The sequence below is a fragment of the Halichoerus grypus genome, chromosome 2 (assembly GCF_964656455.1).
Source record: "Halichoerus grypus chromosome 2, mHalGry1.hap1.1, whole genome shotgun sequence".
In the NCBI taxonomy this organism is placed as follows: domain Eukaryota; kingdom Metazoa; phylum Chordata; class Mammalia; order Carnivora; family Phocidae; genus Halichoerus; species Halichoerus grypus.
Window position 1 is genome coordinate 203,594,974 of NC_135713.1, and position 18,278 is coordinate 203,613,251.

At 50.1% G+C, this 18,278-nt stretch overlaps 1 protein-coding gene across 2 annotated transcripts in view; it reads right to left on the bottom strand.

Moving 5' to 3' along the window:
• Positions 1-11,197: 11,197 nt before the first annotated feature.
• The window catches only part of GRB2 (growth factor receptor bound protein 2), a 72,760-nt gene continuing 65,679 nt past the window's right edge, over positions 11,198-18,278 (bottom strand). For both annotated transcript variants that reach the window (XM_036088738.2, XM_078066064.1), the window contains exons 4-6: positions 17,187-17,309; positions 14,113-14,281; positions 11,198-13,332 (exon numbers count right to left, since the gene is read on the bottom strand). In XM_036088738.2, the coding sequence (XP_035944631.1) occupies positions 13,147-13,332; positions 14,113-14,281; positions 17,187-17,309 (478 nt within the window). In that variant the 3' untranslated portion in view covers positions 11,198-13,146. The remainder of the gene's footprint in view (positions 13,333-14,112; positions 14,282-17,186; positions 17,310-18,278) is intronic.

Here is an 18,278-nt window from a genome sequence, read left to right on the forward strand (position 1 = left end):
GGGGAAACACAGTAATATTTTTTAAATGCATTTGCCCCTTGTTTTCACCTCTTAGAGTAAGGGGTAGAGCTGGAGAGTAGGAAGACAGTGTTGTCACTGGTCTGGTCCTCACGGCACTGAAAACAGGACGACTGTACAAGGAAGAAGTAAGGCTCTGAGCGCTTGAACAAGTCCCTCAGTACTGCCTCTGGGCATCCAATCCCTCACCCATCCTATCTAAGGAGGAGGGTGGGCTAGAGCAGGGCTCATCCTGCAATAGAGGATGGGTGCTGCAAAGAAATTTTTTTCTTACATGTGTATTTCCTACTTTCCCTTTTCTGTGAGGTTCCAGAACCAGCTATTATAGCCAACAATGTTTATTTCTTTTTTTTCCCTTTTTTTTTTTAAATTAAGTAAGCTCCACTCCCAATATGGGGCTTGAACTCACGACCCTGAGATCAAGAGTCACGTGCCTTACTGACTGAACCAGCCAGGCACCCCTGTTCATTTCTTTTTTTATTTTATTATGGTAAGAACATTTAGCATGAGATCTACCCTCTTAAATTTTCATGTGTACAGTATGTTGTATTGTTGACTGTAGGTCCCATGTTGCACAGCAGATCTCTAGAACTTCTTCATCTTGCTTAACTGAAACCCAATGCCTGCTGATTAACCACCATTTTAGTGTTTGATTCTGTGAACTTCACTACTTCAGACTCACGTGAGTAGAGTCAGGCAGTATTTGTCCTGTAACTGGCTCGTTTCACTGAGCATAATGTCCTCGGTGTTCACTCATGTTATCCCTGTATTGCAGAATTTCTTTTTTTAAGGATGAATAGTATTCCAGTGTGTGTGTGTGTGTGACATCCTTTATCCATTCATCTCTCTCTTTTTATTTTTATTTTTTAAAGATTTTATTTATTTATTTGACAGAGACAGACACAGCGAGAGCAGGAACACAAGCAGGGGTAGTAGGAGAGGGAGAAGCAGGCTTCCCGAGGAGCAGGGAGCCCGATGCGGGGCTTGATCCCAGGACCCCAGGATCACGACCTGAGCCGAAGGCAGATGCTTAACAACTGAGCTACCCAGGCGCCCCAAGAGTCGGACTCTTAACCAATTGAGCCACCCAGGTGCCCCACAATTTGTATCCCCACCAACAGTACATGAGGGTTCTGATTTCTTCACATCCTCGCAATACTTGTTGTTTTTGCGTTTTTTTTTTTTTTTTCTTGATAACAGCCATCCTGACAGATCTGACACTCTGTTCTGGAAAAGGAAACCTCTCCTCACAGGTTACTTTTCTCAGGCTACAGAAGTGTTTGTAATTTTATGGTCAAAAAGCATTTGTAAAAGAACTTGTATCCCTTACTCAGAACAAAATGTTTTGAACTAAAAAAAAAAATGTTTAGAATTTTGTGCAAATCAGATTTTGGCACGGAGATAGCCAGATTTCATGACCGGAGTCATCAAGCATCTCATTTCGCCCTGCATCTCGTAGACACAGTCACTTGCTTATTAAATTAATTCCGTGGGGGGGGGGCGCCTGGGTGGCTCAGTCAGTTAAGTGTCTGACTCCTGCTTTCGGCTCTGGTCATGATCTCAGGGTCATGAGACGGAGCCCCGCGTTGGGTTCCATGCTGAGCATGGAGCCTGCTTAAGATTCTCTCTCTCGGGGCACCTGGGTGGCTCAGTCGTTAAGCATCTGCCTTCGGCTCAGGTCATGATCCCAGGGTCCTGGGATCGAGCCCCGCATCGGGCTCCCTGCTCAGCGGGGATCCTGCTTCTCTGTCTCGCTCTGCCTCTCCCATACACTTGTTCTCTCTCTCAATAAAATCTTTAAAAAAAAAAATTCTCTCTCTCCCTCTGCCCTTAATTCCCCACCCCCAACCCGCTGCTTATACTCCCTCTCTAACATAAATAAAATAAAATAAAATAAAATAAAATAACATAATGCTGTGGGGCCAGTCCCAGTGCAAGGAGATCTAGAAGCAGTGGAAGACCCTTCTCAGAGCTGGCCTAGTTGTGGGGTTTAAACTTGAGTTTAAACACAATTTTGTCCCTATGAGACCAACTGCCAAACCACTTCAAACAGTCGGGGAATTCAGTAGGAAAGTGAGATCAAAACCTGTCTCAAGAAATCGATACCTTCCCATATACAAACACCCAGCACTGAGATGGCCTGACGGAAGAGGTCTGATTTCCAATGTCAACAAAACAGATAAAGTATCTGGGAATAAACATTACAGGAAACGTGCAAATCCTCCCTGAGGAAAACTCTGAAACATTCCCAAAGGACATGAAACTGAAAAGAATGTGCTGTGTTCTTGGAAAGGAAAACCGAACATCATAAAGATGTCAATTCTTCCAAAGGTAGTTTATAAATTGAGCATGATCCAAATAAAAACATCCAAAGCCTTTTTTTTTTTTCTAGCATTAGAGAATCTGAAGTTTATATTGAAAGCATGAAGAACAGAAGAGCCAGGAAAACTCTCGAAGGGAGAGAGGTCGGAGAGGAGTGGCCCATCGGACACCCAAACCTGCTGGGAAGCCTCAGGAATGAGCGTGGTGGGCGTGCCCAGAAAGAGGACCTCACCATAATGGAAACTCAGTGTGTTAAATGCATCCTCTCAAATCTGAGAGCTGACAATGGACCTTTTTTTTTTTTAAAGATTTATTTGTTAGAGAGAGAGTGAGCGAGCGAGCGCGGGGGGCTGGTTACTGATGCAGGGCGCTGCACTTGGTGGAGTGGGAGGGCGGGGCCGCAGGTGGATCAAGGAGGGGTCCTGCCTTCAGGGAGTAGCTCCTCAGTTGGACAAAGAGCCCAGCGACACCTCAGCTGGAGCAAGGGCAGGCATTTGGGGTTTTGAGGCCGCGGCGGACCAGGAGCTCGCTAGCAACTGGTCAGGAAAGGCTTCTCAGAGGGTGTGAGGTCTGTGGAGTCAGTTCTCCGTCAGGCTGAGGGTAAGTAGACGGCAGAGAGGGAGAGAGCCCTTGGCCTCGGATCAGAGAGAGAAGTGGATGCTGGCTTAAGCCGGAGACACTCAGAAGGGACGAAGGGGGCCAAAGAATTGGAGAACTGGCCCAGAGAACCAGGCTCAGACTATAAAAGGCCTTGAATGCCAAGATCGTAATCAGTATTGGTCCCTGGGCACCTAATAGTTTGAAAACACCTACACACAATCACGTTGGATCCTCAGGCCAACCTGGTGACAGTGGCTTTTTTTTTTATTAAGATTTTATTTGAAAGAGAGGGAGAGATAGCAAGAGAGCACAAGCAGGGTGAGCGGCAGGCAGAGGGAGAAGCAGGCTCCCGCCGAGCAGGGAGCCTGATGCGGGGCTCGATCCCAGGACCCCGGGATCATGACCTGAGCCGAAGGCAGACGCTTCACTGACTGAGCCAACCAGGCGCCCCGCAGCTTTTTTTTTTTTTTTTTTTTTTAAAGATTTTATTTATTTATTTGACAGAGAGAGACACAGCGAAAGAGAGAACACAAGCAGAGGGAGTGGGAGAGGGAGAAGCAGGCTTCCCGCGGAGCGGGGAGCCCGATGCGGGACTCGATCCCAGGACCCTGGGATCATGACCTGAGCTGAAGGCAGACACTTAACCATCTGAGCCACCCAGGTGCCCCAGCTTTTTTTTTTTAAAAGAGCTGGACAAAGGGATTGGAGTTTAAGGCCCTGCCCAAGGTCACACAGCCTGGATTAGAGCCCTGGGCCTCCGACTCTGTCTCGCGCTTTCCCCTACATCACACGGTTCCTGAGGGTCAGGAGTCTGCCCTGCGTCCTGGAAGTTGGGGAAGGTTTCTCAGCAGGTCAGCCACAGTCGGGTTGGGGTGGAGGCTGAGGGGCCAGCAGAGGATGGCCTCATGTCTTTGCGCCTGCGGCTGCCTCCTACCTCTTCCCCCCTTCCTCTGCTGCTTCCTGCTCTCCCCTTGTCCAGCCCTCAGGGCCCGGCCTTCCGCGGGCTCCGCCGCATCCTGCCCTGTTCCCTCACCAAGAGTGGTGAGTGTGGGGTCTCAGCTAGGGCCGTGGCTTCGGGGCCACCTCCATGCCCACAACCCCTCATGCCGGGTCCCCTGCTCAGATTTGTGTCCCTGAGCCACAGGTGAAGACGTCCTGCTGCCCCAGGACATCTGTCCGCCGGCACCTCCAATTCCCCACCCCACCTCTGCTCCCCCTACTCCAGGGCTCCCTGTCTCAACCCACAGCAGCCGCCAGCCCCCAGTGCTCAAGCAAGGATCTTTAAGGTCATTGCCACCCCTCTGAAGTGTGAGCTCCAACAGGTTCCCACTCTTGTTTCATTTTTGTTTTTTGAAAGAGAGTGCGAGCAAGCGGGGAGGGGCAGAGGGAGAGGGAGAGAGAATTATCCGCAGGCTCTAGGCCTAGCACGAAGCCCGATTCGGGGCTCCATTAACCCATGGAGGCACCGGGGCGCTCCTCTCTTATAATGCAAGTGACTGGTTTGAGCTTTGATTGCTGATCCACTTTAGAGGGTTCTCTGGAATAAGCACATTGACAGCCCCATGACCGGATAGAAGGAGGTAAAGAGCCTGCTGCCCCCCCAGCACGGAGGCTCCTTTGTTTGAACGATCTTGGTTGATTTCCATGACTGATTCCAGTCACTTGTTTTTTTCTCTTCCTGGGCTTTAAATTCCCACTCCTTGAGATCCTAGGCCTCCACCCTTGACCCCAATTAAAGCAAAACCCCAGGCCCCTGCCCCCTTCTCTCTCTTCCCGCGCCCTCACTATGTGGCCCCAGGTGTGCTGTGGGATTTCCGGGTCCTGTAAGTGGCAAATCTTTATTTTTTCCAAGTTTCCTGATGGTTATTGCTGAAGGGTGCCTTGTAATAAACCACGAGGGCCTGTCCAGCCACAACACTGGTTACTGATGGGCTGAGACCTGCACACAACACCCTCCTTCCCTTCCCCCACCCCAAGTCTTGCCAACCTGTCCTCCTAAATACGGCTAAAATCAACCAGCTTCTCTTTGCTCTTCCTGCCAACCCCCTCTTGTCACCAGGATAACTGCAAGTGTCTCTTACGTGGTCCCCTTTCTCCACTGTCCAAGCCAAGCAGGACCATGGCTACTCCTCTGCTTAAAATCCCTCAGGGTATGTCCTCATAGGACCTTGCACACGGATGTTCACAGAAGCATTGTTCGCTGGAGTGGAGACAACCCCAAGGTCCACGGGTACGCATGGATAAACAAGATGTGTGTCCATGCCACGGAATGGTATCCGGCTGTCACAAGGAATGAAAAACTGACACGTGCCCCCACACGGATGAACCCTGAAATCACAATGCTGGGCAACAGCCACCAGGCACACAAGGCCGCATATGGACTGACCCCGTTTGCTCGAAATGTCCAGAACAGGCCAATCCATGGAGACAGAAAGTAAGTCCACTTACTGGTGGTCGCCAGGGGCTCAGAGGGGTTGGGTGAAGTGGCAGGTGCCTGAGAAGGGGTACACGGTTTCTTCTTGGGGTGATGAAAATGTTCTAAAATTGATTGCCTAATTCCGTGAATAACGCTAAACACCATTGAAGGGGATACTTCCAATGGGTGAGAAATGAGTTGTATCTCAATAAAGCTGTCCTTGGAAAGCCCCCCAAACCTCAAGCCGCTCGGGCTCCCCGCTCTCCGCTCCTGCCTGTGGCTTCCACGGCCCTGCTTTACCTGACCTCTGCCCCTGCACCAGCTTCCCCCTTGGGCCCCAGTCTCCCTCCCTCCCCACACTCAGCTCTTTCTGGAACTTGACTTGTCCAAGGCTTCCTCCCTGGAATACATCCCTTCCCCTCTCCACAGAGCAGTCATCCCATCCAGCTTTTGTCTGCCTGTCTGGTCTTCCCCGAGCTCTAGACAGGTGGGAGCCGCTGCTGAATGTCCCCGCCCAACTCCTACACTCCCCTTAATCAGGCCACTCCTCCCACTGAGTCACTATTTGGCTGCCTCCCCCCCCCCCCCCCCCCGCCCCGCCGCAGACGGGAAGGTGGGGAATGCTGGTGTCACTGGCCTTGTTCAGGAGCAGCATCTCGGACGCAGTATTTTATAATCAGATCATGAATACCATGGACACTCGGGATGTGTTAGACACTCTTCTAAGTGTGAGGGGGGCAACGGTGCCTGAGCTCCGGCCCCCCCGAGCGTATAGTCTGGTGGGGGAGATGGGCAGAAAGACAGTCTGCACTCTGTAAGAAGCCCGGGAGGTAGCCAGAAGGGCTGTAAAGATGGAGGGTCAGACTAGGAAGAGAGAAACGGGCAGGCGGCGCCCTCCTGAGCTGCGCCCCCGCCCAGGGAGAGGAGCGTGGCCCCAGGGTACTGGCAGAGTCCTCTGGAGGACGGTCCCAGGCTGGTCTCGGGGCAGTGTCACCGTGGCTGTCATTGCTGCTTACATTTAGGTCCTGATGAGCAATCCCGCTTCCTCCTCCAAACTTAACATTTCAGCCCTCTCAAGTTTCTCCCTTGCTCACTACTCCCAAGCGTGGCTCCTGGAAAGTCAGGCTAGGGCAACAGCTCTAACAAAGAGCCCCTGACGTCAGCAGTGCGGCATGGTCAAGTGCAGCAGGTGCATCCAGCCAGCGGCGGGAAGAGAGAACAAGGGGGGCCACGTGGGCCAGCCAAGCCTCGAAGTGGCCCGTGTCACATTCCAGGACGTCGCACGGCCACATGGAACTGCAAGGAGGCTGGGACAGGGTCCAGCTGACTGACTAGAAGGCACGAGAACCAGGCTGGGCTCTGCTGTCACTCTACGCCCTTGAACTACCACGGCCTCATCTGCTTCATCCAGGCGGTCCTGATTTGTTCTGGGCACCTTGTCAGGTCTTCCTCAAACTCATGCTTCCTCATGCCACTCATCTACAAGACCAGTGGAACCCTTCGTGTCCACAGCGAGATGGGCGTTGCTCGGTCTGTGTTGGAAGCCCAGTGAAGCCCAGTGAACCCACCTGGAGCCCTTCCTCCTTGCAGGAGGCTGCTCGGGTTCCTTTATTTTTTGGAAGATTTTATTTATTTATTTGACACAGAGAGAGAGAAGCACAAGCAGGGGGAGCGGGAGAGGGAGAGGGAGAAGCAGGCTCCCCGCTGAGCAGGGAGCCCAACTCAGGGCTTGATCCCAGGACCCTGGGATCATGACCTGAGCTGAAGGCAGACACTTAACCGACTGAACCACCCAGGCGTCCCTGCTCAGGTTCCTTTATACCAGCATCCAGACACCACGCTTGACTGGTTTCCAGCCCACACCTCTCCTAACACCGCACCTCCTGTGTGTGGGCGCAGCCTACGTGTCCCACCCAAGGCAGCCTCCCCCAGGACCTGGCTCAAGTCCCATCTGCCCCATTCTCCACACCCCACACCAACTTCCGAAATTCTCTCTTGCATTGGCTTGCATACCAATAGGGGAGTCTCTACGGAGACAGCATTGGTATCATGGCATAGAAGCCTGAAGTGGGCTAATTTCCAGTTTCAGGCTGACTGAGAGCGGTAGTGGAAAGGAAATGGGCTCCCCTCAGTCTCTAGCTAGAGCGGCAGGTGCATGCCACTAGCTCGAGTCAGAAAACACCACACGCCCCAGGAACCAAGCCGACCATGGAAATGGCTCCCAGGAGTGCTCAACAGGCCCGAAAGGGGGTAAATAGCAAACGGGGCACCCAGTGCCTTTGACTCCTTAGCACAGGATGGGACCAGGGGAGGAGTGAGAGCAGGACCCCGGCCTGGACCCTTCATGTTTCAGGGCGCTTACACAAGCCCAGAGCAAACACACCAGTTGTCATGTTGGAGGCCTATCAGACTCAGGATAGCTGTATCGACCCTGCTTTCTAAACCGGAGTTCTGGATACATCTGACAGGGGCAGGCAATATTTAAAAATAAGACTGTCCTTGGAGACCTAAGACCAGCGTTGCTTATCGGATGGGTCAGAATCAAGTCTTGAAAGGCTGTCTTAGTAATACCTTATTTTTAAGTTTTTTTTTTTTAAAAGGTTTTATTTATTTATTTGACAGAAAGAGACACAGCGAGAGAGGGAACACAAGCAGGGGGAGTGGGAGAGGGAGAAGCAGGCTTCCCGCGGAGCAGGGAGCCCGATGTGGGGCTCGATCCCAGGACCCTGGGACCATGACCTGAGCCGAAGGCAGACGCTTAACTGACTGAGCCACCCAGGCGCCCCTTATTTTTAAGTTTTTAATTCCAGTTAACATACAGGTTATACTAGTTTCAAGTAATATCTTTCAGATGGGATATAGTATGCCTTTTAAACGAATGATGTTAGGGTACCTGGGTGGCTCAGTCAGTTGGGCATCTGACTCTTGATTTGGGCTCAGGTCATGTTCTCAGGGTTGTGGGATCGAGCCCTGCCTTGGGCTCCAAGCCCCGCATCCGGCTCTGTGCTCAGTGCAGAGTCTGCTTGGGATTTTCTCTTTCCCTCTCCCTCTGCTCCTCCCTACCCCCACTCATGCGCTCTCTAAATAAATAAAATCTTAAAAAAAGTAAACTAACGATGTCAATAGTAACAGAAAACAGTATTGTGCAATGATGGAAAAAAAATAAACTGAAGAGCTACAATGTAGCAAAAAGTAACATATGGCAGAATCTGGCCACAGACAGTATTTTGTTCTAATCAGTAATGTCGTCTAATTTTAATAAAAGTCCCCACATGTCTGGGGACACCTGGCTGGCTCAGTTGGGAAAGCACATGACTCTTGATCTTGGGGTTGTGAGTTCAAGCCCCACATTGGGTGTAGAGATTACTTAAAAATAAAATCTTTAGAGGTGGAGCACCTGGGTGGCTCAGTTGGTTAAGTGCTCGACTCTTGATTTCAGCTCAGGTCATGATCTCAGGGTCCTGGGATGGAGCCCCTGGACTGGACTCCATGCTGAGCAAGGAGTCTGCTTCAGATTCTCTCTCCTTCCTCCTCTACTCCTCCGCTCTCTCTAAAATAAATAAAATCTTAAAAAAAAAAAATCTTTAGGGGCACCTGGGTGGCTCAGTCAGTTAAGTGACTGACTTGATTTCAGCTCAGGTCACGATCTCAGGGGGTGGGACTGAGCCCCACACTGGGCTCTGTGCTGGGCGTGGAGCCTGCTTAAGATTCTCTCTCCCTCTGCCTCTGCCCCCCAACCACCCCCCACGCACACACTCCCACTCTCTCTCTCTAAAGAAAAAAGAACTTGGGCGCCTGGGTGGCTCAGTTGGTTAAGCGACTGTGTTCAGCTCAGGTCATGATCCTGGAGTCCCAGGATCGAGTCCTGCATCAGACTCCCTGCTCGGCGGGGAAGTCTGATTCTCCCTCTCACCCCCCCCCCCATGCTCTCCTTCTTTCATTCTCTCTCTCTCAAACAAATAAAAATCTTTAAAAAAAAAAACAACTTAAAATTCCGTCTCATTTTATATATATATATATATATATATATATATATATATATAAAACCCCACCTCATGACATCGGTTTTAAATGTTTTAAAAGTAGTGTTTGGAAGGCTCTGAGTAGCAAGTGGGTTAATCAACAGCACTACCATCTAGTACTTACGTATCTGTGCTGTTGGCACACAGAACTGTTCTTCCTGCCTTAACAGTGATGAACAGCCTAAGATACAACGGTAATTCAGGATTTTGATGCCAGCCATCTTGGGAGTAAGCACAGGACTCATTCGCCTCAGGGCCCTGGCTGGAGGGCGGGGCCTATGGCCCCCGGGGCCAAGTTTTAAGAATCCCCCAATGAACACACCCTCCAAGAACATATACAGTATCTCCTTGTGCTTTGATGTAAAATAGAGCTCAGACCTGGAGAATTTGCATTTCATGGAAATACAGTGTCTTAGGAATGAAAGAATTTCCAAGGTGCCCAGATACCGTTCCACTTTCATTTCCCCCAGTTATCAACAGGTACTTTGGTAAAGCAGAGTTCAGCGTGAAGACCCCCTACTGTCAGCAGGTCAAGACCACTTGTGCCCCTTGCCTTAACCTCTTTCCAACATGCCACGCCTGTTTGTGCCCTCAACCACCATCCTGGAGTACCTGAAGGTGGGGTCTGCGGCTGCAGACTGCCCTGAAGCACTTGGTAGGAGCGGTCACCACCATCTCCTTGGCAATCATGTTTGAAGATGAGTCTGTTACAAACTCTCAGGTCCGTGAGCCGGGGGTGCCCGAGCTCCAGCTGATTCGGGGCTAGAGGTGAGCCCAGGAAGCGGGGGCCTCAAGGCCACTTGCCCACCTACAACTCTTAGTCATCCATCGCAGATGAGCTTTCCACGGTGGAGTCTTCCCCAAGGTGCTCCCACCCAGATGCCTTCCCAGGAATTACAGATCCATGGTGGGAGGGGATATAATCACCAAGAAGCCTGTGACCAAACTGTCCAAAAGCATCAACCTTCCCATCGATTATGATGTTATTCTGAGGCCATGAGTCAAATAGAGCAAAAAGTCTCAACGAGGTGGATGGTCACTGCCTGAAGTTTTCACTTAAATGGCTCCACTTTAGAAGCATCTGCGCAGCCTCAGAGCAGCTCATAGGTGGTCTGAGACCGGCAGCATCCAGCAGGATGGTGCCGGCTCAAGTTCCTTCTCACCGAGGTCATCGTGGAAAAGCGAAGTGGAAACTACATAGCACCCAAGCAGGGCAGCCGCAAACGAGGTGGTGTGCTGGACTCTGTTTACGAACTGGACCAAGACTATAAGTGGAAATTCCTTGGGTTTAGTTTCTGTTCACGCTCTTGTCTGGTCTACAACGGCCAGTGTGGTGTGGTCAGGCCTGGTCTCACCCCGCAGCAGCCAGCTGAGCAGGCAAGTATGCTTCAGCTCCTTGTCACATGGACACTGCTTCAACACAGACCATTCTGGGCTTCTGTCCTTTAAGGGGGGGAGGGGGGAGGGAGGGAGGGGATGAGAACCAAGCAAGCCATGCTCTAGGTCTGGACCAGAGTTTCCAAAGTGCGGCCTATGGCTTCTGTCAGAAGCACCAGGCCTGCCTGTCTGTCCTTAACCACCATCTCGCAGCACCTGAGGGCGGGGGCATCCACACTGTGAACAAGCCCCCCAGGGATCCTGACGAGCTGCTGCGTGTGCGCAATCACGACTCCTGGGGCCCAGCAAGACCCACATGCACCCCCAAGGAGCTAGGCGAGTCGGAAAATAGGACACAGGAGTCCTAACACCTGACATGGCTTTTAGGTTTTTATTTTAAGTAAGGCGAGGGGGGGGGGGAGAAAAGAGAAAAGATACAGAGTGAAGAATTCATTGTATGTTTATTATTCACAGTTAATCACTACCTACCAAATGCTATCCGCAGAGTTAAAGGATTAAGTACATAGGTCTTTTTATTTAAACACTGATTTTTTTTTTTAAATATATACACACAAAACTTAGTTTAGCAAGGCTTCATGATATACACCAATTCCAAAATAAAACAATCAAATGGTCCAGGTGTAGAATGCCGGAGATTCCTTTTATCATCACCGAGGAAAGAAGCTACCAGAAAGGGAGCGAGGGGTTGGGTGCTCTGTCCAGAAGAGCAGCTGCCTCCGGGGCCTCTGAGTACTCCAGGCTGAGTCCGGCTCCATAACCAGAGTCCAGGGGAGACTCCAACCGACCACTTCAGAACCCAAAGGCCATCACCGACTCCCGGGCAGCCCCGTGTTTGTTGCGGGCAGGGGATCGGGTGGAGAAAGTTCACAGGCACATCACTACGAGGGACAAGCAGCTGACAAGGCGGACAGAGAGAGCTCTGCAATGCCCTGGGCCTTCCTACATTTCCCACTCATCCTTCCCCAACTGTCCCTGCTTCACTGAGACATTTCCTTGGGGGGAAGGGCGGAGCGGCTATAGACATGGCCCACTGGGAACAGAGACACAAAAACCCAGCTGCTTCTCGAACGCTGCCCTAGTGCTCACCTGGGCAGGTCAGGCAGGGGACACAGCAGATGAAAGCCATGAACAGATACCTCTGATTTTCAGAGCAAGAAAAACGAAAGCTCCCATTTTCCACCCCGGTGTGGGAACACAGTATACAACCCGATACAGCCACAGAGCGACAGCTGAAGTTCCTCGGGCTTTCCTGTGTTTGAAACTTGCTGGCTCCAGGGTGTTTTCTCTGGGGGGCTCTGGAGCTGAGGAGGGGCAGACAACAGCCAGGATCGCAAGGTCAAGGACTCTGACCCCCCACCCCCAGCCAGATCCAGTCCGAGGTGGGAAGAGCTGGACCGTCTCGTCCTTCCCCAGCAGCTGGCAGCACTGCTCCCCTGGGGCAGCCACAGCGGACTCCAGAGGGCTGACAAATATTAAAGCTGAACCTTAAAGACTCGTGGCTGAGAACAGGCAGAATGGCCACCCCCTCCACCTGAGCTTTCTCTGCGGCTCTACCCCGCTCTCCCCTCCCCCCAGGGGAGGACTATTTACACAGAGTAGGAGACAAATTGGCTAAAAAAGCTCTGGACTGTCTTTAACTTATTTTAAAACAAATAAAAAAACACCACTCATAAGCAACTCTTGAAATAAGGAAAAAGGCACTATGAAAAATCAACATGCTCAATAATACCATTTGGAAGGGAAAACAATGTAGAAAAGAGACAAAGGTTTTTAGCTTGACTTTTCTCAGGAAGCCATGAGGGGTAACAGTCCTTCCTTTTGTCCCCGCTCCATTTTCAACTTTGTCACAAGACGCTGGCGGCCGGGGGCTGCCCCCATTTGGCAGAAGCTGACCAGCAAGGGCTGCCGGCCGCCTGCCCTCTCCTCTGTGTGTGCATGAGGAACACGGCCACGGCTGTCCTTCCTGCAGTCACTCCGACTACAACAGACATTTTGCATAGAGAAAATACCAGCCCGCTTGGTTTCTTTTCTTTTATTATTGGCATCAGCTAGGACTATATGTAGTATTAGACGTCATGCACTGATGGACAGAAGAGGAAAAGGATGAAAAAGAGGACAAAGGAGAAACAGGAGCAGCGGTGAAAATTTGTAATAAAAACTCTTTTCTTAATTTATAGGTAAGTTTTGGCATTTTTATATCCAACGCCCCCTCCCCCCCCCAAAGTTCCAACCAAAGTGAGAGGGTCACCAGGTGACCCAGCCAGGTGTTCTGAGCTCCCTCACGGGCTGCTGTTAAGGCAGCTCGTGGGTTTAATTCTTTTGTATGTGTTTTAAATTTTTCACTTTCTTTAAATAATCTCTTCTTAATTCTTAGACGTTCCGGTTCACAGGGGTGACGTAATTGCGGGGAAACATGCCGGTCTGCCCGTGGCAGGCCCCTTTCCACCAGTTGGGGTCTGAGTTATCCATGACGTGGATAAAGTCTCCCCGACGGAATCCCAGCTCTCCATCCTCCTGGGGATCAAAGTCAAAGAGGGCCTGGACGTACGTCGGTTGCTGCAGAAGAGGGGCAGGGAGAGAACACCCGCTGGGTCTCTGCTCATGGCCAGCCCCCTGCCGGGCAGCACTAGTCACAAGGGCACGACAGACGTGTGCCGACTCCTACATGTTTCCCGAGACAACCTTCCATTTCTGCCCCCCACTCATTTATCCTTCCAGGTTCTAGGTCTACTCTATGTGGGAGCAGGGTACGTTCACCAGGGCTCACAACAGGCTAGAACGTGCGAGGGCACATCCCGCCATGGCGGCCGGGGTGCCACACCACGGAACCAAGTGCTGCTTGTCAGGAAAGGAACTCAGGAAACAGCAGTCAGGCTCCGGTTTACAACCCTAAGCTTTGAAAAGGCTTCAGTTCCCATCGGTTTATTGCTTATAAAGTCCTTAAGGTTTTACAGAGTCAAAAGGTCAAGAGCTTGACTAAAATAAGGTGGAGCTCCCCCTAACACAGGCCTGGGGCTTTAGGCACAGGAAGACAGGAATGAGTGTGGACTCCACTCCCTCACAAGCAAGGTTTTCCTCCTTACTTGCTTCCAGGAATACAGTATCGGAGAGTGTTAAAGACCATTTTCCTTCAGAGACATAGGTGGTAACTGGCAACACACCGCCTCAGAAAGGCAGCCTCTGGGAAAGGCAAAACCATTTTGTTTCAAACTACACGTAATATTTTGAATAATGAGCACAGAAGCCCCAGAAGGAATCCTTTGAAAAGGTACTTGTCTGCCTGAGAAGCTATTCTTAATTGCTAAAAATGATCCCAATCTCTCTTATGAGGCTTACCTGTGGCACCTGTTCTATGTCCCGGAGGAATATCTGCTGGTTTCTGGAGACAGATGTAGATCTGTGATAATCTACCAGCTCATTCAGAGAATTGAATTTCACCACCCAGAGGAAATACTTTCCAGCTCCATCTCGGAGCACCTTGAAGTGCTGCACATCATTTCCGAACCTGGGGAGGGCAGAGAACACACACGAGAACAGGTCAGGGGGCTCTGTCCCGGCTACCTGGGGGCCACGTGCCCACCAAATCAAGGAGGCGTCTTATGAGAACTAGTATTCTGGCAACACTTCTCACAGCCTGAGGGGCCCCGGACTGCAGCACAACACGACTCCCTGGCTGGAGTTAGGACACTGAGTGCCCCTGAGATCCCTCCAGTGGACTGATGATTACCAGTGACAACAGGAAGAACCCTTGTCAGAGAGGGAAACCCCGTCCATCAGGTTAATTCTGAAGATGTTTGTAAAATAATGTCCTAACCTATGGCGTGTCTCCACGTGCCCTGCATTGTACCAAATCAAACAGAGCCTTATTCAGGGAAGAATGTGACTTCATTAACTTTCCAAGCAAAACCCAAAAATTCCAAACAAACAAAAACCCCCGTTAAAGCCTTACATGATATTTAAAGACTACAAGAGGTGGGAGAGGAAGGTGAGAGAGGAGGGACTAGAACATACTTTTAACAACTCCCCTGTAACTGGGAGTATAGATCATGTTTTCCATTCAGGGATTTTAGTTCTACTCATGGGCGAAAAGGTCTCAGAACGGAACATCGTGGGCCAATAAATACAAGAGGCCAAGGTACCCAGTGCCCAGAGGTTTCTTGATCACCGGGTAACATGCCTCTCCGTACACTGGCCCGCAGAAGCAGGAGTTCAACTGGGAGCTGACCACCCCCGACCACAGTGCTATGTGGCTGTGTCACCAGCCCAGCAAGGCTCTGCCTGTCCTGCTCACTGCTGGGTCCTGAGCACGGACACCAGAGGCCAGCCCTCCAACGGCATTCTATGAAGATCTGTAAATGAAGGACACGGTCTCTCCTCTCCAGTCTTAAAGGGGGAAGGAAATGACAAACTTCTTAAAAACAACCCAGTAGGTGGCAGCACTGGGCTTCCAGTAGGAGATCCCAAGTATTCAGAACCGGTGTTGCTTTTTCATGAGAATCCGTGTGTGCAGTGAGGAAGGAGGGCACATTCAAGCCACGCTTCTGGCTGCACAGAAGCCCACTCCCACGGGCGCGATGCGGATGGTTTCCATAAGGTGTACAGGGTCCCAGACAGTGACCTGTTAACTGCCACGGTGTTTTCCATTACTGACTCACATCTCCAAACTAGAGAAACCTTTTAGAGACTGTGGATTCTTGAACCTCCTTTGAGAAGGTGTTTGTGTTGTTAACGGCGGTGATGACATCTCTTTCAAATTTTGTTTCTGAAACAATAAATGCTTTAAACTCTTTAAAGTTTAAACTCTTTAAAGTTTTTATTTGATAAAACGGAATGGTCTGGGAGCTTGCCAGCAGCTACCACATGAGCATGCGCAGTGATTGGTAGTAATCAAGGCCTCCCCACTGCACGCCACCCGCCGCGGTGGCTTTGGCCATCGCTCAATTAACCTGTGAGTAACTGCTTGTACTCCTCGTTCTAGACTGTTTTCTACTCAGGTCAGTATAAAATGTAAGGAAAACAGATGATGAGACACAAGTTATCAAAGAAGCATGAAGAATTGCATCTCAAGATGCTCCTCAGACCCTCACTCACATGTGTTTAACCGAGTGCATCAGAAAGCCGCTGTTGGGGGGTGGGGGTGGGGAGGTAACCTCTGTAACCTGCCACGCAGTTTTGCTGTGAGCCTACAACTGCTATAAAAAATGAAGTCTATTAAAAAAAAAAAGTCCTTGTTAGAAGATAATAATTAGATCCAGTTTGACTTTTTCATCCTGGGACTAAAAAACTCACTCATACCGGACACATATCTGCAGCGTTGTGAATATGGCCTGAAACCACCTCCCATACCTTCACTGAGAAAAAGAACACAAAAATTAAGCTTAAATCTACATTTCAAAAAACCTATACTGGTCCTACAATGAAACAAGATATTCAATTAATTTTGAAAACTGAAAAATCTTTACATTGTGTGTAAATGGCAAATAAACTATTTTATGGTCTTCATTTAACAATAATCAATGTAATCTATAATAACACTGATCTGAGTTCCCCCCCTTCAACTTTTTATTTAAATTCTAGTTAGTTAATATATAGCATAATATTAGTTTCAGGAGCAGAATTTCGTGATTCATCACTTACATATAACACCTAGTGATCTGAGTTTTTAACCTAATCATGCTGTCATATAAATGATGGAGTGCTTTCTAAGATTCCCAGGGGAGGGGTTCCTGTGGTAATATATTAACTAGAAGGACTGAGTCAAAACACATATGGAAATGACAATTTGATTAAAAATCCTTATTTCACAGATGAGAAATGATTTGCTTGAAATCCTCAAAGTTCCAACTTATGTTCTCCACAATTCCGAGGGTGGTCAAACTCCCTGCCTTCCCCATTCCCTGCTTACCAGCTCTTCTTCACATTTTCTCACTGGGGAAAGCAAAGCACCCCCAAACCCTTGTGGTAACCATTTAAAGTTAAATTAAGAGGCCTAGGATGGTGTTGGGAGGATTTAAGCTAGACATCTGGTAAAGGTGCACAAAGTGGCTGACAGGGTGACCAGTCACGTCCACAGGGCGCGCGAAAGGGATCCCACCAAGGGCAAACAAGGAAAGAGCTGTGTGCACGCAGGGCACTGAGGAGGGGTGGGGAATAGGGAAACCAGGCCGCTACTCACCAGCTGAAGACTGTCACCATGTGGGAATCTAAACTCAGTACTGGTAGAACTGATTTTGAAGAGGAGCCAGAAATGACTATTTTAATGTAAAATATTCTGCTTTGGTAAAATACTGTTTAGGCTAAACCTCTACCAGTTGGCAACCTTTGGTGTGTGCAGCCAGACAGCCGGCCTGTGGCTTCACAATTCCGACCAGCAGGGAGAGGCCCCAGGGACCAGGGCGGGAAGTACTTACTTGACGGACAGGGAGAAGTCCCCCGGGGCACTCTCACTCTCTCGGATAAGAAACGCCCCGTCATGCCGCTGTTTGCTAAGCATTTCTTCTGCCTTGGCTCTGGGGATTTTGCCAAAAAACCACCTAAGGAAGGAAGACAAGCCAGTCAACATCTGCTTCCCCACACAGAGACGGGATATCCAGCCTCCGAAATGTGAGTAACAGAACACTCCTTGCCAAAGGAAGGGGCCTCCCTCTTTACCCTCCAGTGTCAACATGCCTCACAGAGCCGTTCAGTCAGCTTCTCCCTTGAGACTCGGACCATCTCCCTTCAAGTGACTTTCCCCTACCCTACTCTCCAGAAAGTGACTCATAAGGCACGATCATGGGCCACTCTTCCTAAAGAGGAAGACACTTAAAGGTGGGCCTCCTGGGCCAAAGCCCACCGGGCTCCCTACTGACTCAGGGCCCTGGGGAAAGCCCAGGTCTATCAATATGAAGCACCGGCAGAACCACGTAAGGGGACAGGCCTCGTCTCCCAGCCATTGACAAGGTTGAAGCTTGGCTACAGGGGGATTAAGGGCAATGGAGGTAGGAAACTGGAAGGCCCAGAAACTGGAGCCAGGGCTACTGCTTGTAAAAGCCCAGGGTGAAGAGGTGCAGGCTCTGCGAGAGCAGCTGCTACCACCACAAAGGCAGTCACTCCTCTCAGAGGCCTCTCCTGCCATCACTGCTCAGAGTCCGCTTCCAGGAGCCGGCAGGAACATCCTCATTTATCCTATGCAGAGGCAGCTAGTTGCAAGATTCAGTTTTTCATTTGGGATATGTTATGGAGTCCTCTGCTCCCAATGCTAATTCACCTTGGCCACAAGAAAAAGTGGGTGAATTCACACAAAACTATGGGTGCAAGTGGCCTGTGGAGGAGGAAGGGGAGGGGGAGGAGGTGGGGGAGAGGAAGAGCAGGAGCAGTGAAAAAAGCTTCAAGTCATAGCTGCCTATTTCACATGAAAACCATTACTCATTAGGATGGGTCAATTGTGAAAACAATATTCTCTTTTCAAATCTGTCTTTAAGTGTTGTTATTTTTAAAAAGCAATAATATTACTTATAGCT